This window comes from Caloenas nicobarica, chromosome 2, assembly GCF_036013445.1.
Source record: "Caloenas nicobarica isolate bCalNic1 chromosome 2, bCalNic1.hap1, whole genome shotgun sequence".
Taxonomy (NCBI): domain Eukaryota; kingdom Metazoa; phylum Chordata; class Aves; order Columbiformes; family Columbidae; genus Caloenas; species Caloenas nicobarica.
Window position 1 is genome coordinate 3074581 of NC_088246.1, and position 22961 is coordinate 3097541.

The following is a 22961-nucleotide window of genomic DNA, read 5'->3' on the forward strand; positions in this document are numbered from 1 at the left end:
ACCCTTCCTTACCCTCCCCAAGTTAATATGCTGGATAAGGAGCCATGAATTGTTCCCACCAACTCCGGAGTGCACACACCCATAGCTGTGGGGTGTGGATGCTCTTTAACAACCTGTAGCAGAACTACAGGATCATTTAGGATGCAAAATCAGGAATAACATCGCGGCCACTTGTCAAATACGAGGGCAGGGCTGACACATGGGCAAGCAGGCATTTGGTGAATTAAAAGCAGCAAGAATGAGAAGTATAAGCTGGAATTGCAACTTTTCTTGCAATTAGACTGGAGAGGCTCTGGAAAAGCCCCACGGTGTGAAAGAAAAGAGGCAAAAATACTATAATGAAGCATAGCCTGAGGAAGAGAATGCTTCATCAAAGCAAATGTTATCATTTGGCTTAAAACGGGTTAACGCAGACAAACCCAGAGACTGAGATCCAAGCTGGATCTAAACCCCCAGCACCTGCTTCTTCTTCCCACTTGCTCACAGCCCCCATCTCTCTTCAGAGAGACTCCAATCCCCACCTGGTGGTTATTCATGTTCTGGTTGCGCATCTTTTTGCTTGCCTGGGAGGGCAAAATCCATGTGCAGTTCAGACTGCAAGAGATCATCTCCATTGGAGAGAGCATCTCTGCACACTTCCAGTGGCTCTTGCCACGAGGGCTGGTGAGTGTGTGGCACGGGGCTGGATGAGAAAGCTGCATCCTCTAATTAGGTAGGTGGGTGTTGTTCGAACTTAAGAAACCTAGAAAAAATAAGGTAAGCATAAGAAATTGGCTTGTCTTATGAATACGAATGATGAGTGGTTGAGAAAGTTGTCTGGAGGTGTTTAGTATCCTTTACTTCTACAGCAAGTTTTTTGGTTCGGGTTTTTTGAGGTCAAGTAGCTCTCTCATGCTGCAAAATCTGTGCTGCAATTCTGATTATGGGAGGGATCATGTAACAGAGTCTTGACAACATCTATCCACAATTTTGAAACTATTTGGGGATCACTGATTCAAAAATGAGCGTGGCTCAGTGAGGAACAGAAATCACTTTGTCTGAGAGCTTCTTAGTGGGCATCAGAAAACCCAGACCATTCTTCTAACCCAGACTGGATGTTCCAGTTGAAAACAGCTCAGTCCTTGAACTGGTTCCCTGTCCCTGCAGTAAGAGCATGTGGCATTTGCCCACATCACAGGATGATGTGATAATACTGGCCCAGGTTGGCCAGAGAGGTGGTGGATGAACCATCCCTGGAGACATCCCAGGCCAGGCTGGACGGGGCTCTGAGCAACCTGAGCTGGTGCAGATGTCCCTGCTCATGGCAGGGGGGGGCACTGGATGAGCTTTGAAGGTCCCTTCAACCCAAACTATTCTATGATTCTATGAGAACTCACTTCACCAGTGTGGGCACAGACACATGGGTGGACAGTTGTCCGTGACACAAAGCCCATTCACATTGGTGGGGGCAAAGTAGATGCTGTTTCTGTGCGAGAGAGCTTCACTGTTTTCAATCACAAATAGATACAAGTTATGGCTATTTTATTGTTGATATTATTATTATTTAATGTCTGTCTACCATTTGACAGTGAAGCTGATGGAACACTTCCATTTATGTCATTTCTGTGCTCTTATATTCACCAACAACTCAAGTTCTCTTATTCTGAGTGTCACAGATTATTGGGTGGTCTCCTAGCCAAGTATTCACCTTGCATGTTTTTCTTAACTTCCCGAATCAAACTGATGACATTTTCAGACCATCAGGATGACAGAATAGCTCTTCATGGTAGCTAAAATGAACCATTGTTAGGACATAGGTGCAGTAGAGAGTCAGGTCAACTTTCAAAGCATTGTGATGCAGATTCTTTTCTTCAGTTATTCCATACTAGGATGTATTTTTCCATGTCTGGGGCCAACGACAGGCTGATCACCAGTTGACAGACTTCAATGCGCAATGGTGTATGGAGGGATATATTCATTTTTTTTCACTTTTTCTGTTGTGACTATTCTGATTGCATCTTTCAAGGACTAAAATTTTAAGGAATGCCTCTTAGAACACGGCTGTTGGTCACTAGAGTCCCTGCAAAGGCTTGGACATAAAAGATCTATGCATGACAAAGTTCGGTGTCTGCAGGTGTTTGGCCAGCAGATGTTTTTATGGAGGTTATAGTTATTTCCTACAGAAAAGGGTGGTGTAGCTCAGTTCTTGAGGTTACTTAGAAGATGTGGTCCTTGCTGTAGTGTCCTCACATGCACTCCCTCTGCGATGGACAAGTATAGAACTGAATACAACTTTAAACAAATGTTCAATATATTTAGCTCCTTTTTCCGCTTGCAAATCATACAAGAACTCCAACTATAATCAGAATATCTGTCATCCAAAGCTTATCTGCTGACTTGTAATTGCTTTTAAATCATCCAGTCTGTGTCCAGGCCTTTGCAGTTTTCTTATTCCTCTCTGTCTAAATAAATCTGCAATCCTCATTGCTTTAGCAGCTAGCTGTGTCCTCAAGTGCTTGGGATTAGAAAGCAGGAAAATAGCGATTGCTCTCAATTTTCACAGGTGGGCACCTGGGGTAGAGGCAGAGCAGATGAGCTGTTTGAAAGTCATGTTGTTTAGGACTGAGCCCCTTCTCCATCAGGAGCCATCAACCCAGCCTCCAAACCACGCTTCCTCTCACAAGCTAATTATAAAAGCTGGCTTTTGTGCTTTGGGAGCTGCATAAAACTTTTCTGCTTCCCCAACTGGGTGAAACTGAATCCAATGGGAAAAAATTTTTAAAAGTTTGCTAAAGCCTGCTGCATGTGACTGAGCTATTCCCTGCAGCTCCCCCAGCACCCAAAAATCTCCTCCCTTCTCCAAATTGAGCCTGTAAAGCAAAAAATTCTGCAAGCCGAAAAATTGCTTAATTGCCTCAAATTGATTCCCTGCCTTTATTAAGATATTCACCCAGCTCTATTATGGTTAATTATTTGTATTACAGTAGACTCTGAGGCCCCAAGCAGAGATCAGGGCCCCATTGTGCTGAATACTGTACAAGCACATAACAACCAAATCACTCCTTGCCCCAGAAAACTTACAATTACATGGAAAGCTGCAGTGAAAACATACCACAGCTCATGTGAACACCTTTTAGGAGAGGTTAACATGGATTTCCAAAGCCAAAAGGGTCCCTCATGAGAACATGGGCTGTTTTCATTGTGCATGTTTCCTGCAGCCCCATTCTTGCTGAGCTCCGGTGGGAAGAAATTGAAGGAGAATATTGACATTACAACCAACAGAGGCTCAAGGCTTCAGGAAGGCGAGGGGAAAAAGATAGAGAAGAGGAAATAAAAGTGAGGAAAACAAAACAGATTTCTGTGCTGCTTTCCCTTTCACCTTCCATTTGTGCTCGGAAGCTCGGCTGGAGGAGGTTCATGAGGGAGCTTGTTTTCTTGGGGATTTCCAGCCTCATTTTGCAGTGCAGAGTGCTCCTCTCTTTGGGTAAACGTTAAGATGAGCACTTGGCTTTCAGCTTGCTTTGGGGACACCTTGCACCTGTTGCCTTCCTCTGCTTTCCAGCCCAGGCAACGAAGTAGAGCAAGAATGGAAAAGGGGAACCCTTTGCTTCTCCTTCCCTCTCCTCCCATCGCATCCACAAATAAATCTCTGTGGCTGCATCTCGCCCATCCTTGGGAGATCCTGCTTGTCAAGGGGTCAGCACTGGGAGAGCTTTTCAACATGTGCAAGTGAGTGGGGAGAGTTTTGAGACCTTTAATCTTTGCTGGAGGCTGGGAGTGTGCCACGGTTGGGGTGAATGGCCAGCTGCTGATTCAACCGAACGTCTTGCTGGTACCCTGGGTGCTGCTGACCTCTGGGTGCCCCTCTTGGGATCACAGAATCATAGAATAGTTTGGGTTGGAAGGGTCCAGCCTGGCCTGGGATGTCTCCAGGGATGGCACATCTACCACCTTTCTGGGCAGCCTGGGCCAGGGTCTCACCACCCTCACTGTAAAAAATTTCTTCTTCATGTTTAGCCGGAATCTCCCCTCCTTTAATTTAAAGCCATCATCCTTTGTCCTATCACAACTGGCCCTGCTAAAAAGTCCGTCCCCATCTTTCTTACAGGCCCCTTTTAAGTCCAGAAAGGCCACAATAAGGTTTCCCTGGAGCTTCTCTTCTCCAGGCCGAGCACCCCAACTCTCTCATAGCTCAGGAGGCATCTCGCAGAGAGATGATGCATCTCTGCTTTGCCCGCCTATTTCTTGTGCTTTTCCCTGCATTGCAACCCAGGGTTGAGCGGATGTGAAAAGCAGCAAACTGTAGCCCAAAACCAGGGGAAAATCCAGTTATTTCCAAACACTAAACCCAGGCCTCAAGGGGAGCGAGAACCTCCAGAGATAACGCGGTGTCTGTGTGTGTGTGTCTCTGTGTGTGTAAAACGGCCTCGCAGAATCCCCCAGCTTTAGCAGGGGCTTTTGAAAAAGATCTGGGTGGTGATTCAAAATCCAGGTTATGACCTGTGACCTTTGGATGAGAAATTGTTGCCATTTAGGATGTGTTAGGAGGTCCATCCTTTTCATCAAATGCGTGTTTCTTCTTGCTGCGGGAGGCAATCACACCGGTATATCATTAACTCGCAGAAAAGGAGGCTGTAAAAGAAGTTGATGGGGGACCTTAGCCCACACCCTGCTGGGGTCTGCTCAGAGCACAATATCCCAGCGACCATGAGATTAAGCTAAAGAGAAAAGTGAAAATGCTTTTCACGATTCACACGCCCTTTAGATTGTTTTATTAAACCATTTGAATAGGGATTTCCCTTTCGGCCGACAACGGGGCCCGGCCAATGCATAGTTCTAGGTTGCTATGACTTAGTTGATGCTGGCTAATCACAAGTGAGGGCAAATTTCATATAAAATATCTCGGGCCATTGTCAACCTAATGCAGCGTGACAGTGCCAGCACAAAGGAGGATTCATTCACCCCAGCAGGTAATAAGGACGATTTGCCATACCAACCAGGCAGTCTCGAGGGGGGCTGTCAAATACGATCAGAGCAGCGAAATGGAGCCTCACATTCCATTCTCAGGTGGGCGAAGGCGATCCTTTTGTTCGACCATGTTGCTTCTGATAACAGAATACAATTATATGTATTTTTTTTTTCCTTCCCTGTATAATTTTAACCAGTGGAACTGTTCTTCATAGCAGTCTTTGGGGTTTGCCTTTTGGGTTTTTTTGCCTTTTTGGGGAGAGGGCTAGAAGGGACCCCCATGATCCTTTAGCCTGGAGCACACCCTGAAGAACTTCGCTCCAGTCCTTCCCCGCTCCTTTTCCACCTTCCCCTTTCATTAAGGACCCCGTCCTGCCACAATGAGCACGCTGTATCTCTGCTAATAACCCCCAATTGGCACACAGCTTCCTTTTGTCTAGAGCCTCCCAGGGATGTCGGGCATTGGGGAGACAAGGGGTCGGGGTAATTTGGGGTGGTTCGAAGGGCTGAAAGTACTGTGCTGTTTCAGAACTTGAGATGGCAATGAAATATTCAGAAGAAGGCATTTACAGGATGGCAGGAGGAGGGGATCGGACGACGAGTGTTTCACACATGACCAAGCCAACAGAAAGACAGATAAAATGTGCTGGCATTAAGCAGTGTAGGTAGGGAGACATACATGGTAGTGATTAGATCGACAGAGAGATAGGGCGATGGAGGGAGAGATAGAGGGATGTTTGCGTTGCAGGTATCAGGCTTGGGTTACTGATACCAGACTGTCCTGCCAATTTGCCTATCTTGGGGGTCTGGTTACCTGTGGTCACCTGGGGTTATTTTGACAGTAGCTAATTAGGGATTGCATTCCAGCCATCAGCTCTTGCGGGATCGGAGGGCAGCAGGGAGCACCAGCCCTGATCCCAGAGACATGTACAAGGCTCCCAGGATGCTCCAGAATCTGACAATCTGGCTCTACCTGTTTTGGGTAGAATCTGAAAGGTTTGGAAGTGAGAGGACAGTGCCAGAGGTTGCAGCTTTGTTGTGCTGGGTGCAAGGATAAACATAAGCAAACAGCAGGAAAAAGAAAAATAAAAAGAATTTAAAAAAAAAGAAAAAATGAAAAGGGAAAAGGGAAAAGGGAAAGAGAAATGGGATAAGGGAAAAGAAGGAAAAGGAAAAGAAGGAGAAGGAGAAGGAGAAGGAAAAAAAGGAAAGAGAAAAAGGAAAGAGAAAAAGGAAAGAGAAGAGAAATAGAAAAAGGGAAAAGAAGAAAAAGAAGAAGAAAAAGAAGAAGAAAAAGAAGAAGAAGAAGAAAAAGAAGAAGAAAAAGAAAAAGAAGAAGAAAAAGAAAAAGAAAAAAAGAAAAAAAAAGAAAAAAATAAAAAGGAGTGCTCTTTAGTTGTTTTAGGGGAACTTGGCCTTCAGGATTTTACCAACTGTGTTAATCCAACCTCCTTCAACCCAACATTCCCCCTTATCTGTATCGCCTTCATGTTCCCTGGCAGGAATTGCCCATTTAATAATTTCCCTCCAATGATCTGAATCACAGCTAATCTGATCAAATGTCTTTTTAGGACCTTTCATCTTCCCAGGGATGTGTTGACACTAGCATGCTGGTTCAGAGGAAACAAGAACTCAATCAGAACTTCATTCAAAACACAGATGGGACCCAAACCTAACCTTTCCTTTAAGATATGCAAAAGTGCGGTTAGCTTCTTGTTATTATGCTTCACATTTGCATAAGTCTTTGCATTTGGGGGCTTGATTTTTAAAAGGATTAAAAAAAAAAAAAATTCAAACAAACCCCGGAGCTGTATTTTGATGAGAAACAGTGCAGAATCAGCTGGGCATGGACCGGTGGGGCAGCTCCTGGCTGGCATCACTTGCTCCATCGTGGGTGCTCCGAAGGTGCATTTCTCCTATCACTGCATCTGCTCTTAGAGCCACCCCATGTCAGGGTTAGACTTGAAAGGCTCAATTACCTGCAACCCCCAAGGACTGGTGTTTTTTAAAGCAGGCTTCCCCAGATTTGGTGAAAAACCCACCTGGGAAATTCTACTAAAGACTGAGGGACCTGAGACAAGGCTACACACCAGATAACGGCAGTGGGTATTTGGGTTTCACTAGTGTGTGGTTCCAAATCACAGAATCACAGAATCACAGAATGTCAGGGATTGGAAGGGACCTCAAAAGATCACCCAGTCCAATCCCCCCTCCGGAGCAGGAACACCCAGATGAGGTTACACAGAAGGTGTCCAGGTGGGTTGGAATGTCTGCAGAGAAGGAGACTCCACAACCTCCCTGGGCAGCCTGGGCCAGTGTTCTGTTACCCTCACTGAGAAGAAGTTTCTTCTCAAATTTAAGTGGAACCTCCCGTGTTCCAGTTTGAACCCATTGCCACTTGTCCTATCACTGGTTGTCACCGAGAAGAGCCTGGCTGCATCCTCCTGACACTCCCCCTTTCCATATTGATCCCCATGAATGAGTCACCCCTCAGTCTCCTCTTCTCCAGCTCCAGAGCCCCAGCTCCTCAGCCTTTCCTCACACGGGAGATGCTCCACTCCCTGCAGCATCTCCGTGGCTGCGCTGGACTCTCTCCAGCAGTTCCCTGTCCTTCTGGGACTGAGGGGCCCAGAACTGGACACAATATTCCAGATGAGGTCTCACCAGGGCAGAGCAGAGGGGCAGGAGAACCTCTCTGACCTACTGACCACCCCCTTCTAATCCCCCCCAGGTCCCATTGCCCTTCCTGGCCACAAGGGCCCAGTGCTGGCTCATGGTCACCCTGCTGTCCCCAGGACCCCCAGGTCCCTTTCCCCTACACTGGTCTATAATAGGTCATTCCCCAACCCATACTGGAACCTGAGGTTGTTCCTGCCCAGATGCAAGACCCTGCACTTTCTCTTATTATATTTCATTATATTCTTCCCCGCCCAACTCTCCAGCCTGTCCAGGTCTCTGGATGGCAGCACAGCCTTCTGGCGTGTCAGCCACTCCTCCCAGCTTGGTGTCATCAGGTCGGTCTGTAAATCTACAGTGAGACTGTAGTCTTACAAACACATCTTTGAGGAATGGACTTAGTGATCCTTCTGCATCCAAGGGATCCCATGAGATCATTTTGGCTCTGCTCTATTCCAAAGGATCCTATACAATCGTGCCCCTGTGCTGGGCACTGGGGAGGCCAAACCCTGAATCCTGGGGTCACTTTTGGGTCCCTCACACCAGGAAAGGCCTTGAGGTGCTGAAGTGAGTTGAGAGAAGGGAACGGAGCTGGGGAAGGGGCTGGAGCACAAGTGTGATGGGAGCGGCTGAGGGAGCTGGGGGTTCAGCTGGAGAACAGGAGCTGAGGGGAGACAGGGACACAAAGAAACGGCCTCAAGTTGCGCCAGGGGAGGTTGAGGTTGGGTCTGGGGAACAATTTCTTCCCCAAAGGGCTGTGGGGCATTGGAACAGGCTGCCCAGGGCAGTGCTGGAGTCACCATCCCTGGAGGGGTTGGACAGACCAGAGATGAGGTTCTCAGGGACATGGGGCAGTGCCAGGGGTGGGTTAACGGTTGGACTCAATGATCTTGAGGGTCTTTTCCAACCAAAGTGATTCTGTGATTCTGTACAAGATTGTATGAGTTTATATAGCTCTGAACACATCTTCTCTGTGCATCGCAGAGCTGCTCTGGAAAGTCCTGGAGCTATTTCTGAGACTTGCAATGGCTATAAGCCCAGATGAGATGCTGATAAGAAAGTAGCCATGTCCACACAGGTCAGGACAGAGGCAGCTCAGGCTACTGATGTTTTCGTGGAAGACCCTATGGAAAAGAGTGATACAAGCATCACTCCTAGGGTAATAAGGCATCACGCAATATTGGGTGAGGAGAAAAGTCTTCCCTTTTGTCCCTCTCCTCCATGATGTTGTAGGCTGAAAGGGTGCTCAAAGCTCAGGCTACAGAGTGTAAGCTGAGCTTTCTGTCTTTGTCCTGTACAGACAGTATGCTAGATGTGGTCTATGGTGTCAGTCAATAGTGATTACCATCTGAATGAATATATGAGAGTTTGATTTATGTGCCATGATATATGGATTTTGCCCATTTTTGCAAACAGGGGAAACAGAGGCATTTTGGAATCACTTATGTCCAGAGAGTGCAGCATTTGTAGCCCTGTGAGGTGGTCATCAGGCTCTGATCTTCCTAAAGACCCCAGAATCTGCTCAGACTAACAACAAGGACTTCCTGACTGATGCTTCTGTGATCAAACAGAAAATCAGCATCAGGGCACTTGGCTGCTTGGTGTTTAGACTTGGGAGTGACACCAAGTAAAGAAATGAAAGCTTTAAGGAAGTTCAGGAGCTCTTCCTGCAGCTTTGACTTTGGAACATTCTCCAATACCTAGTAAGATGTTCCCTATGAATGATTCCCTCTCCCACCAAGAAGCTTGACTTCTCCCCTCCTTTTGTAGTCCTTGTGTTGAGAACATCCAAGGCCACAACTTTCTCCTGTCCACTTTCCGTAATGAGTAGCTGATGCACCTACAAAAGTAAACAGCAATTATGGTACAAAGATCCTATTTTGGGGTAAAGTGATCACTGAGAAACCTTCGGTGTCAGGCCAGGAGATGCTGCTGCAGACCAACATGTTGATGTTGGTGAGGATGGGCCAGGGGAAATATGAGCACTTTCTGCCTTTCTGGAGAGGAAGGAGCTGGAGGAAGCTCGAGGCTCGGCCAGACAGCTTACGTAAAACTCTTTCAGTTCATTTATCTGAGATGGGATCCTCTATTTCTACAATCGAGAGGAATGTGGTGAAACTGAAGCTCACCTGCCTCCAAGGCCATGAGAATCAACATTTTGTTTCCAACGTTCCCAGTATTTTCCCCACAAGCAATGTCAGGCTCACAGCAGCTGTGACACCTCTGTGACCCTCCTCCTCCTTCTCCTCTAGAATGGGAACAGCACTTGTTCCCCTCCAGTGCTTGGGCACTGTCTCTGCAGCGTGGATGGATCTGTCAGCTGGCATGTGCCAAACGGTTCCCTGTTCTCTGTTTTCACCTGGTGCCATGCTAATATTTAACAGTTCTGACTGGCAAATTATTTGCTTCCTTGTGATCTGGAAAAAAACCAAAACAAAACAAAAACCCCCCACGTTTTAACATTTTCTTTCCCACCTTCCCTCCTCCTTTCCCTGGGGAGAAATATGTCCTGTGAGATAGGAAATATCTCCTAAGAGATGTGACTCTTCACTTCTTAGAATCATAGAATTATAGAATAGTTTAGGTTGGAAGGGACCTTCAAAGCTCATTCAGTCCCACTCCTGCCATGAGCAGGGACATCTGCACCAGCTCAGGTTGCTCAGAGCCCCGTCCAGCCTGGCCTGGGATGTCTCCAGGGATGGTTCATCCACCACCTCTCTGGCCAGCCTGGGACAGTGTTTCACCATCCTCATTGTAAAAAATTTCTTCCTTCTAGCCTGAATCTCCCCTCTTTTAGCTAAAACCATCACTCTTTGTCCTATCACAACCCCACTAAAAAGTCTGTCCCATCTTTCTTACAAGCTCTCTTTTGTGCCAACAGCATCGTAAGGTGGGGGACATCGTTCCCATGTCCTGATCCCTTGGTTCTTAGCTCTGAGGGATCCGATGGTTTTGTCAAGTTTAGCACAGAGTCCAGTAAGACTGAGGGGACTGGAGGATCTTCTTCTCCTAGTGTCTGGGACAAATAAGGCTTCATTGCTGCGTGTGGTCCCTGCCTACCCTGCACACAGATTTCAGGGCCAACAGGAAATGTTGTTCATGCCCGTAAAAGCCAGTAGTGATCTCTGCCTGTGTTTTCGCAGTTTCTGTGAGCTCTGACTCACCAGATCCACTGGATTTCACTTCTGCTATTCAGGAGGTAGCTGAGCCAGAAAGGCTGTCAGTGTGAGCCTTAAACAACCCACTTCCCCTGGGGGGTCACCATCTACTTAGCATCTGATGAGGCTTTGGATCAAGGTAGCTCTGAGAGGTACCCTTCAGAGATGAGGCCTTCCTCCAACCTTGGCTTCAGTGTAGTTGGAAATAAGGAGCAGGCATTGACCTGCACCATCAGTACTTCAACTCCCACATGCATGGTGAGGAGCGTTTGGTATTAATCTTTTCTGGCATCCTTCTTTTCCATCCAAAATGATGCAACACGGTATTTCATTCAAGCCCTTCTGGCTTAGCTTTCACCATGGAGGTGTTTATGGGTGACCCTCCCCACAAGGGAATGGCACAGCTCTCCTCCCATGTCTCGCTAAGATGGCTGTCTTGATGGATACAAGGAGGAAACCACAGATTGCTCATCACAGCTGGCTGGTCCTCTTTATACTACAGTCGAAAAACAAAATTCACCTCACCTTGAGTCACAGACTGGGCTTCCAAAAGTCTCAAAGCTCAATTCACAAATTCCTCACCATCTTCCTCCACTAGACAACTCCTTCCTCCCCTGCAATCCCTGCAAGAAGGACCCCAACCACAACAAGCTGTTAGGACAGGCCTCCAGTGTAAAGGACAGGGCTGTGCTGGCTCCAAAGATCAGAAACACTAGTCTGGCCCCAGTTTTATTTCCAGTTTCTTGGTTCTTAGGGTTTATTTAGGTTTGGTTTGGTTTGTTATTTTTTTTGTTTTTTAAACCCAGAGTCAATGTAGTGTCAACTGTTGTGCAAATCCTAGCGTGAGAGCTGTGGGTTTGTGTCCCCTTGGGCCAAGGAGGGAATTGAAGCCCTTCATCACACTCCTTGGGTACATGCCCTGCCAGACAAATGTCGGAAAGACTTTAGAGCTTCTGCCCCTCAGAGATGGGTGTCTGGAACAGCTGACACAACAGGTAGCTTTCTCTTGTCTTTTCACTTTGAAAAAGGAAGTTGAGAGGAAAAAAATGTGTCTCCTCCCTGCAGTTCTAAGCAGACATGAGATTTTCTGGTTTACCCTGCTTGCTAAGTGACTCTCTCAAGAGCACTCAAGAAGTCTGTGGTGTCAGAAATTCATATCTTGCAGCCACACCATTGCAGTGTCTTTCCTATTGTGAAACGGGGAGAAGGATCCTCTGTTCAAGACTAGATATGCTAACGATGGCTGGGAGGAGTGCTTAGGATGTGGGAACTTTTTCCTTCACTATATGTCTTCCAGAACAATCTGGGACAATTCTGTTCTTTTCTGTGTTGTTTATATATTATCCAGACCAAAAAAAAAGGCATTAAGTCATTGTTCTACTCCAAGGGCTATGTTTCAAAAAGGATGGTGTCAGGGTCACGGGCAGTAAAGGGTTGTTGGAATGGGAGATTTGTTTCCACACAGCAGAGCCAGTAGCTGCCCTGGAGACATCCAGGTTCCCTTTGCAAAGGAGCTTCCACACCTTCAGGAGGACCACCTAGAACAGCGGTGTGTCGAGTGGAAAACCCTTAGAGCAGGATCCATCTCTACTGCTTGGCTATCTGTTCTCCAGCTGCTGAGGTCTGCTTCCTTCCTCGCAAGATGTACTATCCAGAACCACCTCAAGCAAGACATCTTGCTTCCTTCCTCTCTTTGTTTCCCTTCCTTCCTTCCCCTCCTGGTGAAGGGTTTGGAGGGGAAGCTGTATGAGGAGCAGCTAAGGTCGCTGGGTTTATTTAGCTTGGAGAAGAGAAGACTGAGAGGAGACTTCATGGTGGTTACAGCTTCCTCACAAGGGGAGAAGGAAGGGCAGCCGCCAAACTCTTCTCTTTAGTGACCAACGACAGAACCCAAGGGAATGGCAGGAAGATGTGCCAGGGGAGGGTCAGGTTGGACATGAGGAAAAGGTTCTTCACCCAGAGGGTGCTGGACACTGGAACAGGCTCCCCAGGGAAGTGTCATGTCCCCAAACCTGACAGTGTTCAAGAAGAGACTGGACAACGTCCTCAGACACACAGTGTGAACTGTGGGCTTGTCCTGTGCAGGGACAGGAGTTGGACTCGATGATCCTTGTGGGTCCCTTCCAACTCAGGGCATTCTGTGATTCTTTCCTTTCTTCCTTTCTTTGTTTTCTTCTTCCTTTCTTTCTCTGCACAGATCTCACTTCTCTCTTTTAAAGAGCAGTCAGCGGAAACAGTGGTGCCCCCTTTCTAAAATACCATCCAGCTCTTCAAGCTGTGGTCCAGGACACAGGACTTGCAACCTCAGCTCCCAACACATCTGAAGGTGGGTTGCGTTGCCCCATCCCAAGAACCTGCTGTTACCACCAGGACACCATGCAGGGAGGAAGGAAGGATTTAGGGTGTCAAACGTGCAGACAACAGGGCTCAGTACTATGGTACAAAGGTGGTAAAAAGGGACTGTAGCTTGTAGAGACCAAAATAAACCATTATGTTCATCCTTCTACACCACCTTAGTCCTTCCTCTCTCATTTCTGGGACATCTACCCAACCTGGGGTTAATCATTTAGTCATTCAGATAAAGATTCGGGGAAAATAAGTCATTGTCTGGGCAGAAGAAAGCGGCTTTCATATATTAGACAGTTGAGATATTTCTGCACTTATTCATTTGTCTTCCTCATCCCATAACTTGATGACCTGCTGTTCAGCTGCAGCACCTTCTGCCCAGAATCCTGAAGACATGCAGGCTCCTGAGGAGAGCGGCAGGATTGTTCTCAGGTGTATGGATAAGGAAGTAGAGACACAAACTGACTAAAGGATTTGCCCAAACTCACATATGAAAGCCCTGAGAAAGCAGGACATCAAATCTTAGGTCACCCCATCCTCAGGCCTCTGAATTCTCATATTGATACTGCCCAGCCATGTGTTTTTGCATCCCGAGATGTTTCTTCTGCTGAGGCAGGGTGGTCAGAAGTGTTCTGCATGGGACATTCAGGCTCCCAGCTTCCCAGACTGGGCTCCTTAGGAAATGATCTCTGGAAGTGACCAGTGACTTGGAGAGCTCTGCATGAGGGGGCAGCTACAAAGCATCCTTAAAGGCCCTCTGTACATCTCAGCACCTTTTTCACTGGTAGACATCCCCCCAAAAAGGGTCTAGAACAGGCTACCTTGGAACACCAGCTGTCTAAGTCTCTAAGCCCTGCAGGGAAACTCGGGAGCAAGCAGGAATTAAACAAGCTGAAGCCAGAGCTTTGGTGACCTTGTGCTGCACTGCAAAAGAAAAAAAAAAAAGTGGTTAAAATGCTCTTAAGTCAACATCCCCATGAAGTATTAGTCCTTATTAACCTTCTGTTGCCAGATGACTTTCCAGAAGCTCTCTTCAAGTCCTAACGAGCTGCTTGTCTCCTGCTACCCGAACCACCCAGAGAGGAATGAGGCGACCTGACAAATATACTGCACTTTCCTGTTATCTTTGCTAAAGTCTCTTGCATTTTTATATGGCACCTTAATAACCCCTCATTTCCATTACAAGTGCATGCTTTCCTTCTGCTTATCTGTATCTCTATACACTCCTTCTCCATTCCTGCAGCCACACCGCCTCCGGCTACAACCTGGGGAGCTCTTCAGAGCTCAGCAGGGTCAGGTCTGCTTAGTAATTGGAGGACAGTCCTATAACTTAGGGGGTGGCAGGACATGATTCACGCCACGGCACCCTTTCATCTGCGTCAATATTGAACTCGGTGCCTTAAGTTAGGGGTAGGAGACGTAAACCCGGTGTGCCCTAATTTCATGGAGTCATTAAGAAGAGATCAGGCTGCAACTTTCTCAAGAGAGACAAACTCCTAACCTCAGTGCCCCGGGGCCAGATTTCAGCTTCTTCTCTCTGCCTGCCTACATTCCCCAGGTAGTTAGGATCAGATACGATGCTATTTGCTTCCTGTTGTGTGCTGTTAAGTGGTGGCTGCACTCCACCCCAGGGGTGGCTGCATTTCAAAAGCAGGGGAGTGATTACGGCGTGTACAGGCTGTAAAAAGACGTTGAGCTCTTTCTGGGAAGAGGAGAGCTGAGTAGAACCGGTGCTTCTTAGAGCAAATCCTATCAACACCCTTCTGGAGCAGTAGGCTTTCAGTAAGGGCTAGCACCGGTAGAGAGTTTAGGTAACAGACCTGGGATTTAGACAGAGTCGGGTATCTACAACCAAAGCAGTGCTTCTGTAACCCCTTGTTCAGTTGCAACCAAGTCACAGAATTATTTTGGTTGGAAGAGACCCTCAACATCATCGAATCCAGCTGTTAACCCACCTCTGGCAGTAGCCCATGTCCCTAAGAAGCTCATCTCTGCATCTGTTCAACCCCTCCAGGGATGGTGGCTTCACCGCTGCCCTGGGCAGCCTGTTCCAACAACCCTTTCTGGGAAGAAATTATTCCCAAGATCCAACCTCAACCTCCCCTGGTGCAACTTGAGGCCGTTTCCTCTCATCCTATCACTTGCTACTTGGGAGAAGAGACCAACACCCTCCATGCTGCAACCTCCTTTCAGGCAGTTGCAGAGATCAGAAGGTCTCCCCTCAGCTCCTGTTCTCCAGGCTGAACCCCCCAGGTCCCTCAGCTGCTCCCATCACACTTGTGCTCCAGACCCTGGAAAATGCAGAAATTCTGCGGACTCTCTGGCTGCATTGCCTGAAGCTCCCTGGATTTTGGTGAGCTCTGCACTTGTATGCACAGAGAATCATATCTGTTCTGAGCTAATGGCTCCTGCTGAAGTCCAAGTGAGATCCACCACCTTTGGGCTCCTGAGCCAAGGCCATTCCTCTCATCCTCATGCAGGTTTTTCTACACAAACACCGTGGCTGCAGTTGCTTTCTTGTCTGACTCAGTCTGGCAAGCCACAAGGGCTCTCCATGGCATTTGAAACATCAGTTCAGCACCTATGGCACCTTCCCAGGTAGTTAAAGGCCTGGACCAGGTCTGTCCTCCTGAGCAGAGGAAGGGGTGATTCAAAGGAGATGAGAGAAATGTCTTTTAGCCACTACAGCTGTCAGACAGAAGGGGGAAGAAGAAGAAGAAGAAGAAGGCGACGAAGAAGAAGAAGAAGAAGAAGAAGGCGAAGAAGAAGAAGAATAATTATCCTCTTCCTCTCCTGTCCATGGCATAGCAGCATATCAAAAGGTTTCAAGATTAACTGGGCCACAAAGGGAGGAGGTGGAAGCTATGTCAGCTATTTTCTGGTCAGGCACTATGTCCTCGGCATTCATCCCACCAGTTTATCTGACTGGCTTCTGCAAGAAGGCTTTGCCTTGTACAGACCCCAGGGCTGGTAATTAATGCCCTCTGAGTCGCCACACCAAGCTTCCTATCCCCAAGATTTGGTTTCTGGATTCCATCTGGGCTTAGGCAAGTGCAAGATGCTAAGTCCCCAGTCCTGTTAGAACTGGACTCATCTGTTCACGCTGAAAAGCTGAGCTTTCACACAGCTCAGGAACTGTATGGTCATCAGTTGCAGGAACCTGGGATCCTCCAGGCTGGACAGATGCTGAACAAGGGTTTTTCAAAATCCCATTGTGGAACTGAGGGTTCCTGCATTTTCCTTTTTTTGGTTCTAGGCCTCAGTGACTTACTAACCTCATGATGAGCATTGACATCATATTCCAGGACATTGCTCATACCTTCGGCTTGTAAGTTCATGCACACTATTTGATTTGCATATTGTTGTATTTGGTAGTCTTCCCAAAGCAAAGTAGTGCTGCACAAGTTCTTGCTTAAGCCTTCAATCCAGCCTGGACTGCTCTGCAAGCATGCAGTTTTGATTTCTTCCCCAGAACATGTTGGCTTTTTGGCTTGGCATATTAAACTCTCCTAGTGTTAGTAAAGCCTGGAAGCAACTTGAAGGTAAAGATTAAGCCAAAATGCCCAGGGAAAGCTCAGATCAGCAATATATGTTGCAGAGAAGGTTTGAGTGGTTTTGAGGAGGCACCTCGTCAGCTGATGCAAAGTTCAGGAGAAGCTGGCGAAGATGCATCAACTGAAAACCTGACCTGCCTTTATGGATCTGAAAGGTGTCAGAGACAACAGAGACAACCTGCTTTCATGGCTAACTGGTCTACAGGCACGAGATGAGTTCATGAGGGGAATGGTGTAGGTTAAGGGAGACCAGTTATCAGAATCCATGTGTCTTCTTAGAACTACCTCAAGGATTTGAGAATAGCCTTGTTCACAAAAAAAATGCCATTTTTCTGAAGCTAAAAGACATAGCAGTCATGTTTTCTGAGATGTGGTGTTGAACTCCAGGGTTATTTCAAGTGAGTGAAGAAACATAATAAGACCAAAACTGGGGGGTTGGAGAATAAAAACTGATATTTTGGTATATTGCCCATTCGCAAAGCAGTTTGAAATGTTTGGTTTTCATTTCGTCACAATGTAGAAAAAACACTAGCATCCAGGAAAGCCAGGTTAATGCTGAGCTGCCCTTCCCCACCCAGGTCCAACTAGGATTAAGGGCTGTGAAGAAAGGTCTCCACAAAGACCACGCCTCCTCAGACCCCAACCATGAAATCTTTTGGCTGATTCCACCCCCCATCCGGAAGCAATGGGCAGGAAAGAAAAGCTCATTCCCAGTCACCTTAATTAGGCAAGTAAGCAAAGTTTTGGGTAGATTCAAGATGCCATATATTGAATGCCAAGTGAGCTAGACAGCCTAGGAAAAAGAAGGTGGCCTGAGGATGGAGACTGGGAACAATATTTAGTTCACATAGTGAAGATTGGGGAGTATCTGTCCACCCTGGCATTTTCCTACCTTCTAGCCATCAGCAGCTCTCCCAGTCAAGGAAGAGGAGATGCTTTAACTGGTGCTGGTCCCACCATTAAGGGTGGAGGCTGTCAGTAAGTGTAGACTTGCATTTTCCATATTATGGGAACACAGCCCAAATTCTGCACATCTGACACCACGACTGCAGCACAGGGTATGGCTACGGGGTACATTGCCACCAAAGTACCATATAGTATATTCCATATGGCCTCTGAAGCTCAGGTTTGCACTGTTTTGCCATGGCCCCATCCTAAGACCTCAAGATGACCTTAGTCAACACTTCTTGGCTGACCTTGAATCAAGCCTGGTCCTGTCTACACAAGGAGCTTATTTCTTAGTATAAGCAAATGTCTTTGGAGTAGGTCCAAGCCGGACCACAGGGAAGAGGAGTTTCCTGGCCTTCTGCCATACACTGGAGAGAAGGTATTCTGATCGTAGCCACGTGTGGTGCCTTCACTGGCCACTATTCATTGATTTCTCTCTTCCACAGCTACGAGGGAATCAGCCTTTGTCCACGCCATTGCCTCTGCTGGAGTGGCTTTCGCGGTGACCAGATCTTGCGCCGAGGGCTCGGCCACCATCTGCGGCTGTGACACTCGCCACAAAGGCTCTCCTGGGGAAGGCTGGAAATGGGGGGGCTGCAGCGAGGACGTGGAGTTTGGGAGCATGGTGTCTCGGGAGTTTGCGGACGCTCGAGAGAACAGACCAGATGCTCGATCAGCCATGAACAGGCACAATAACGAAGCTGGAAGGACCGTAAGGACATTTAGTTTCTCCTTTCCTGATCTCCCTTTAATCTTTTCTTACAATGAGCAGTGGGAGGGAATAACCAAACCTAAATCTGGGCTGGTTTACATCATGAAACAATCATACTTGCCCTGTGATTGTTCTTGTCAGGGAGGTGATTGATGTACTCGACCTATGAAAGCTATAAATAAATTTACCCACCCAGATGTAAACGTCTACCTTGGAGTCAGTGTTCCAGTTGTCTTTATAGAGAATTGATCAATTCAGACAGGTCTAGGATGCTATTTGATCCCAGCTTGAGGGAGTCATTTAAAATATCTCAGTCAGTGATGCCCTAACTGTGCCTGCCCACCTCGGCTGGCTGTAGGAAGAAAGTGAGATGTACAGCCAGAGATGTCCATACTGTAGACATCTGAAGTTAGGAGAGATGGACCAGGGCTTATGGAAAGGATTCAGCTGCTTAAGCAAAGGCATTTTAATGTAAACTGAGATATCCTGAAGTATCCAGCCTGCCCATGAGCTGCTACTGAGAAAGACCGGGTCTCCTGCAGGTACTCCACCATCTTTTAACTGATGCCTTGGACACTACTAGAGCTCACAAATGGCATTAGATGCATGTGTTTGGGCACCCGAATCTTAGTTTGAGTGCAACTGTCCATTCCCCTGGGAACACCACCCTGCTCTGTAGGCTTGAGGGTGGGGAAGAACACAGCAGCATTTCCCACCACCCCTCTTCTCAACGCTGTTCCATTCCCCAGGTAGTATTAAAAGAAAATGTGACTCTGGTGCCTCCTGATTAAACCTGGACCATGACCCAAAGACAGCTAATGTGTTTTCACTTCAGTCACGGAGCATAATAAGTAAGGGAACTGAAAGCACAAAATCTTGCCCTCATCACAATGACTGCCTCACACACAGTGGATCTTTTGCCATAAGGAGGAACAATCCCAGTATGAGAATATTCTATTTTTCATCTCAAGAATAGCCCATAAATGCCAGAAGAGCAGGAAACAATTTGTGAAAGCTCTTGCAAATGGAGACCATGCCACAGCTCCTCTAAGATAACAGAATTTTTTCTCATATCATAAACTTGAGATAGTTTATCCCTGAGTGGAAGAAAGATACCCCACTGTAATCGGAAGAGATTTATGTGGTCTTGTTCCCTCAGGAGACAGCCTTACATATGTCTATGAGGACACACGACTGTGCAGTGAGCTATAGCAAAGCCAAAACTGTTGCACTGTGCGAGGAAACTGCTGTCCTCAGGCAAGCTAGAAGTTCAGTGTGAGCTCCTCAGGCGGACACCATCAAGCCCTGGTGGAGTTATTGCACCTCACACCACAGGAGAGCTGGTAGGGAATACAGCCCTTCAAAATGAAATACCAGCAGAAGAGAAAATTGTCCGCAATGAAGTTATCTACAAGAAGTAACGTGGTTTCCTCCAGCTCTGGCCCAAATTGTTCCATGTACCCCAAGGTATCATGCATTGCTGGTGGCAGTTGCTGGGATGGATGAGATAAAGAGGGCTGTGGAGAAGCTGGGTAGAGTGGAAAGGAGATATTTGCCCTTAAATGAGAATTCTTGGAAAAATAGAGCTTTGAGCAAACATCCCTGTGACCACAGGCCTGCAGAGGTCTTTTTACCATAAGCCTTGTTCCTTGACACTGAGTTATTTTTGGGCACTTTACAGATGTCAAAGATCAGAGAGCAAATGTCACACTATTATCTGAAATCCTACTGTTCTATAAAGCACTAGCACTTTCCATTCTCACTATGCCAGCACACATGGTGTAGATCTTCCAGGCCTTGATATTGAAGTGTTTCCAGCTAAATCTGACCCATAGGCAATATTTCTTATTAGTTCCCATATGAACTCAACCCCTACGACTAGGCCAGAAGCTTTGATTAAGTTCAGCATGAATATATGAACCAAACGTTTTGTGGTTCTCTCTCATCGCTAATTACCACTGCCTTTGCGGTGGGTGATACTCTGTAAATAACACAGGAAAGCACCTGGTGAACACCAGGGTGCTGATTCATGGCAAATCTTTTGGACTCAGGCTGGCACTAGTCTGTTCACGTACTCAGAAATTTGCTGATCAGTCTGAAAATGCAGATTATCAAACAAGTTGCATAAGGCTATCTCCCACCTCAGAGTACTGGAGGGCAACACCTCGAGAAACCTTTAGACTAATTTTGTAAGAGGCAAAAGCAAAACTTCTGGGATCAATAATTACCTTTTCATTTATTCCAGGACAGGGTTTTATGTTTGAACTTTTCGAAATCAAAAGTTGGGCTGCTATTTTTTTTTTTTAAATGGTTTTAGAAAAATCATAAACCTGGTTTAAAAATACAAACACATTACTTTTCAGGTTTCTGAACATAGCCACAGCAAGGCTAGATCTTCGTTTGCTTAAGTAAACATGAAATGTATGTAAAAGAAAAAATTCTGTGCTAGATGGTTAGGATATTTCATATTTCTTTAATTTCCAACGGAGTAGCTGTATATTGCATTTACAGAGACATTGTTTTAGTAGATTTGTGTGTTCTTCTCTTCTCTGCCTAGATGTGTCTGAGTTGGGGTTTCGGGTGACAGTACTGCAATATTCACCCATGAACATTGATAAGATAGAAGTTAGCATGCACAGAAATCTCTTCAGCCCTTAGTGAAAGCACTCGGTAGATGCTTAAAGTTGGAGTAGGAATCAGAGATAGTCACTGAAAACAACAAAGTTGCAGAGGTTTTATCTTCCTCAGACCCACCATCTATGCAGGGCATTGACTGGAGGATAAGGTGATTTTCATTCGTAAGTGTGTAAAATTATCTGTGAAAACACCGCAGTTCTTTAGGAAATCCTGGCTAAATAGCAGAATGCAATATGTGTTTTGAATACAGTCTAATGTCTTCCTTCTTCTTTGCCTTTCCTCTCCTCTTTTTCAGTCTATTATTGAACTCATGCATCTCAAGTGCAAATGTCATGGCCTCTCGGGCAGCTGCGAAGTGAAGACCTGCTGGTGGTCTCAGCCAGACTTCAGGGTCATCGGTGACTACCTCAAGGACAAGTACGACAGCGCTTCTGAAATGGTGGTGGAGAAACATCGAGAATCCCGCGGCTGGGTGGAGACCCTCAGGCCCAAATACAACTTCTTCAAGGCTCCAACCGAGAAGGACCTGGTTTACTACGAGAACTCACCGAACTTTTGTGAGCCCAACCCTGAGACGGGTTCCTTTGGGACCCGTGACAGGATCTGTAATGTCACTTCCCATGGGATTGATGGCTGCGACCTTTTGTGCTGCGGCCGCGGGCACAACACGAGGACTGAGAAACGGAAAGAGAAGTGCCACTGTATCTTCCACTGGTGCTGCTACGTCCGCTGCCAGGAGTGCATACGAGTCTATGATGTCCACACGTGCAAATAAGACAGGCAAAAAACCCTTTGCTGGGCTCCAGGTGGAGAAACAGATTCGAGCCTACTTCCTCTGAGGCAGACACGAGAGAAGTCTACTTTTTTTTGATATTAAAAGAATAAAAACTTTTTTAAAAGAAAGCTAAAACTGGTCGGATAGAATAGGTCTAATGACTTCTGGGCTATCCTGATGTACATCTGGCAGTGACACAAGTTACGCCCCAACGATGTCTCCTGTAGGAGACAGTGATTTTTCAACCAGCCAAGAACACAGAGCTGGAAAGAAGAGCATCAGCAAAAGCATGGTTTTGCTCTGCTCTCAACCACCCGAAGTGACTCGTGTGATTAAGTGTCCTTTGAAAGACTTGCATCTTCCTGAGCATCTCCTTTTCCCTCGGCCAGGCAGAGGCTGTGTTGGACAGCAGCACTAAGCTTTCTGAGATCTATCTACCCACCCAAATGGCCTGGCTCTGTGTGTAACATGAGCGACAACAGCAGCAGCAAAAGAAAAAAAAAAAACAGATAAATTAATGATTTTTTTAAAAATGCAAATACTCTTTTGCTTTTGCCCTGGAACTGGAGAAGTCTACAAATACATAACAGAGCTGTGGAGTGGGCAGGCTTTTTGCGTGAACTTTTTAGCACAGTACCTTCTGCCAGTTTTGACACAGGATGAAGTGACACCTGTGGAGAGGGAGGAAAGGAGAAGGAGAGAAAGAGAGAGAACTGCTGATGGTTTCCTGCAAACGCCCTGTTGGCACACAGGTGATGTGCAAGGTGCGGACAAGTCCAGTGCCTGATCTGAGAAGAGGACTTGGTGTGTACGTCAAGAAGACAGTCCCACGGATGGAGATGTTGCTCCAGCGGTGGCCTGGCACATGGTTCAGATGAGTCTTCCTTGGAAACAAGCGGTGAAGAGTGAGTCTCCTGGGGCTGGACATTCGCTGCTGGGAGTAGGACATGCAGCTCCTCAGCATCCCAGTGTGGTCCCGTAGGGGAGGAAAGGGAAAGTGTTTACCTCTCCCACCTCGTTAGAAAATGCAGTCACCAACAGCGGAAAGTGCACTTTGTCCATCCGCTCTCTGCACCTCGTTCAGGCTTCCCCCTGGGCACTTAGCAAAAGCCTCAGATCACAAGTCTGTTGGGAACATGACTCTGAAGGACCGCTTGTCACTCATTAACGTACGTGATGGTGAACCAACCCATCACCACCCCCACACA

The 22961-nt window shown here is 46.8% G+C and overlaps 1 protein-coding gene across 1 annotated transcript in view; it reads left to right on the plus strand.

Moving 5' to 3' along the window:
* WNT3A (Wnt family member 3A) overlaps positions 1-21753 on the plus strand; it is a 40730-nt gene extending 18977 nt beyond the window's left edge. The window contains exons 2-3 of the mRNA XM_065628551.1: positions 18076-18341; positions 21274-21753. Of these exons, the coding sequence (XP_065484623.1) occupies positions 18076-18341; positions 21274-21753 (746 nt within the window). The remainder of the gene's footprint in view (positions 1-18075; positions 18342-21273) is intronic.
* Positions 21754-22961: the final 1208 nt, after the last annotated feature.